The sequence below is a fragment of the Formica exsecta genome, unplaced genomic scaffold (assembly GCF_003651465.1).
Source record: "Formica exsecta isolate Colony F162 unplaced genomic scaffold, ASM365146v1 scaffold691, whole genome shotgun sequence".
NCBI classification, from domain to species: Eukaryota; Metazoa; Arthropoda; class Insecta; order Hymenoptera; family Formicidae; genus Formica; species Formica exsecta.
Genome location: NW_021853457.1, coordinates 67,062 through 70,567, shown reverse-complemented (window position 1 = coordinate 70,567; position 3,506 = coordinate 67,062). Strand labels below are relative to the sequence as shown.

The 3,506-nt window shown below is 36.2% G+C and overlaps 1 protein-coding gene across 1 annotated transcript in view; it reads right to left on the bottom strand.

Moving 5' to 3' along the window:
• Positions 1 to 402: 402 nt before the first annotated feature.
• Positions 403 to 3,506, bottom strand: part of LOC115243143 (phospholipase D2-like) — an 8,310-nt gene continuing 5,206 nt past the window's right edge. The window contains 1 exon segment of the mRNA XM_029819895.1: positions 403 to 691. Coding sequence (XP_029675755.1) covers positions 418 to 691 — 274 coding nt within the window. The 3' untranslated portion in view covers positions 403 to 417.

Sequence of the window (3,506 nt, the reverse complement as noted above, 5' to 3'; positions counted from 1 at the left end):
TATTACTTATCCAGCACTCTTCTCTTCTTTCCTACTTAAGTCACGCATGCGCAGATGCTTACTTTTCGTATATAATACTAGAGTTGAGTGATTACTCTATGTAATACATACTTTTCAATTTCTCGATACAGTATATATAAGGGAGTTAGCAGTCTAGTAATATATAGAAGTCTGTGATTAAAGTATATCGATATAAACTAGGCCAATGTTGCAACATAATACATATGATACATCGGCTCGGCCGTCGAGCCTCGAGCGGTAGTGGGGGGACCGTAGGCGTCGCTTCACATATCGGCCCGAAAAGGGCAACTATCTCCAAGCACTGCATTACAGTTTTATATCATATAGGGAGAGAGGGGAATACCTTGCATTATATTATTTGTTACTTCCATGTTATATTACTGCAACAAACAGTATTTATTGTAATGGTAATGGTAAATATATACTTACATGAATTATCATGGCTATCTCACTATCTCTTGTAGCAACCATACTTCTGTCATTTATATTAGCTGACCCACATATTACTGTGTTATCATCTATTATTATTAATTTGCTGTGAACATAGATAAGTTCTGTTACCATTGTACCATTTAACATGGAATGTGTCCTCAAGCCATGAAACGTAATGTATTCACTAGGATCTTCTATACCTGCTTCTATAAGTTGATTTAAAATAGCATCCTTTCCCCTGTTATTAAACAAAATATAAAAAAATTATATATGTTTATTATTTTTTTTTTTCAATTTATATATACAGGTATGAAGAACCATAAAAATAGCCTAGTCAAAAAAAAAAAAAAGAACTACGCGCTCATTTAAAAAACTGTTACATTACTTATTTAATTAGGCCGAGCCAAGTGTTTCTATCGCACGCATGCACATATAACAAAAAATAAATTAGATTTGTGATGTAAAAACATGAATCACCTGATCCAAATATTCAGAAATGCTACCTAGAATCTTGTATAGCTTTATTTCGTTATGAGTATACTATTGTATTTTCTACAATATTTAAATTAGCTAAATAATTTTAAGTTTTGCATATATTTATTAAAATAATTTTAAACTGCACACGCGTCTATTATAAAATATATTATATTTATATCAAATATTGCTTAATATATTTGATATTTTAAACAATATATAAATCTTTTACACATAAATAACTTGTGAAACTTGCATCTTTAAAATAATAATTGGGGAAGGATATACATTATTTATCTTACTTCTATTAAAGATAAACTTGAAAACGCGCTACACTATACACTGTCGAACAATTAAGTTTCGAGACTTGCTTCGCATTTCCGAACATTTGATCCGTTTATGCTGCCATTTTAGGGGATTATTCACAACTCAATACTCAACACGTGATGCAAGTTTTAAATTATTTGGTTCAATAGTTAATGAGATATAGTCACGCAAAGTTGTTACAAAATTTTGTTTAAAAATCGATGTAATGGAAGGAATGCTTGAAAACGCGCCAACATTAAATTCTGCGTTAAATTAGTGAAGTCTCCAACAGAAACGTTACAAATGATTCAACCATAGATATAGTATATCTAGACCGAGTGTTGAGGAGTGAGGGCCAAGGTGCACGTAGAAAAGGACATACACTGTTTCGTGCGCCTTGCGTTCTCTCCCGCTCGCACGTAGCATAGCGTACTCTTTCGCTATGCTACGTGCGAGCGAGAGAGAACGCAAGGGGCACGAAACAGAGTATGTCCTTTTCTACGTGCATCTTTACCCCCACTCCTTAAATAAAGGCAAACGCTCGGTCTAGATATAGTATGTCTATGGATTCAACATTCAACAAGCCTAGTCCTCTGAAGCAAGCCCTTTCGAAATTTGATTCACTTTTTTTTATGTCATCTGTATCTTCGAAACGTTATAACGTCTTATGCATAGTTGACTCTCCGTAGGCTTGTTGAATCATTTGTAACGTTTCTGTTGGGGATTTCTCTAATTTAACGCAGAATTTAATATTGGCGCGTTGTCAAGCGTTCCTTCCATTACACCGATTTTTAAACAAAATTTTGTAACACAACTTTGCGTGACTGTATCTCATTAACTATTGAACCAAATAATTTAAAACTTGCACCACGTATTGAATTATGAATAACCCTCTAAAATGGCAGCACAAACGGATCAAACGTTCGGAAATGCGAAGCGAATCTCGAAACTTAATTGTTCGACAATGTATAAAACTATTATTCTTGCAATATTAATCTTTACTTGTCAAAAGCCGGTATGATTGACTGCGAGTGAAAGATCAATTAAAAATAACTTCTATTAAAACAATCAATCAGTTGTAGAATGTTTTTAATGCCGCAGAATACTAGTAATGTCACGAATAGAGACTCTCTAGGGAGAGATGGCTCAATGAATAGGTTGTTTTATGAAAACAACCATTTTTATGAAAATCGAAAATGAGGAAGACAGAGAAATGAGGAAGAGAGTGCGACCATATATAGTCTCTGAGACATTCAAAAAATTCAATTTTCGTGTTTTTTTTCGAAACCTGTTTCCGGTTTTCATAATAATGGCGACTTATTGATCTATCTCTCCCTAGAGGGTCTCTAGTCGCGAATAGAGATACTCTAGTAAGGGATTGGACAACAGGTCAACAGACTGCGGATTGATCGTCGCTATTCGAAGGACATTTCCGGGCTTCGAAAAGTGCGCGCCATGTTTTTGACAGCTTTGACAGTTGCGCTCTCAGTGAGCTGCTTTGGGGCGTTTTCCAGCAAGGTACACAGATGACACAGTATATTATACATTATCACATGATTGGCTGTCAAATGAAGAAATTTAAAATATAGCCATATACGCGTGATAATGTGTAGTACACTGTGTCGTCTGTGTACCTTGTTGGAAAATACCCTTGGTTAAGTGAATGCAATCGATGTGTAGAAAAATTTATAAAACAAATTCGTAAGTATTATATATGAAAAAGAAGGGATTAAAATCATTTACGTTATTTCCGAATATACAATATATATTATTTAAGATTAAATATTTATAATAAACATTCTCAAATGTCACTTTTGCATTAGAACACAGTTTGAAACATCGCGCGGCGGTTGCTTCTGACCCTCAAATGGCGGTGTATCCGATGCGTTGTCCGATCCTTTAAGGCCCGTCTATATAGGACGCAACACGCCAGACGCAAGCAAAATCGACCAATCATAGTCGAATATTCTCGGAATAATCGACTGTGATTGGTCGATTTTGCTTGCGTCTGGCGTGTTGCGTCCTATGTAGACCGGGCTTTACACAACCCAACCCTAATCCTAACTTGATCTAACCCGATCTAACCTAGACAACCTAGACAACAGTTGGCTGTCTTCGGCTACCCTCTAGTCTATCCCTACCTGCGTACCTGCTGCCATTAATATAGTCTCTCGCGAGGTCTCACGAGAGTAGCATAGCGCCTTAGCGATGACGGACGCGTCGGGCTTACCGGGCGCTACTATGGGTCAGAGAGCAATGTCGAGGCTGTTGCG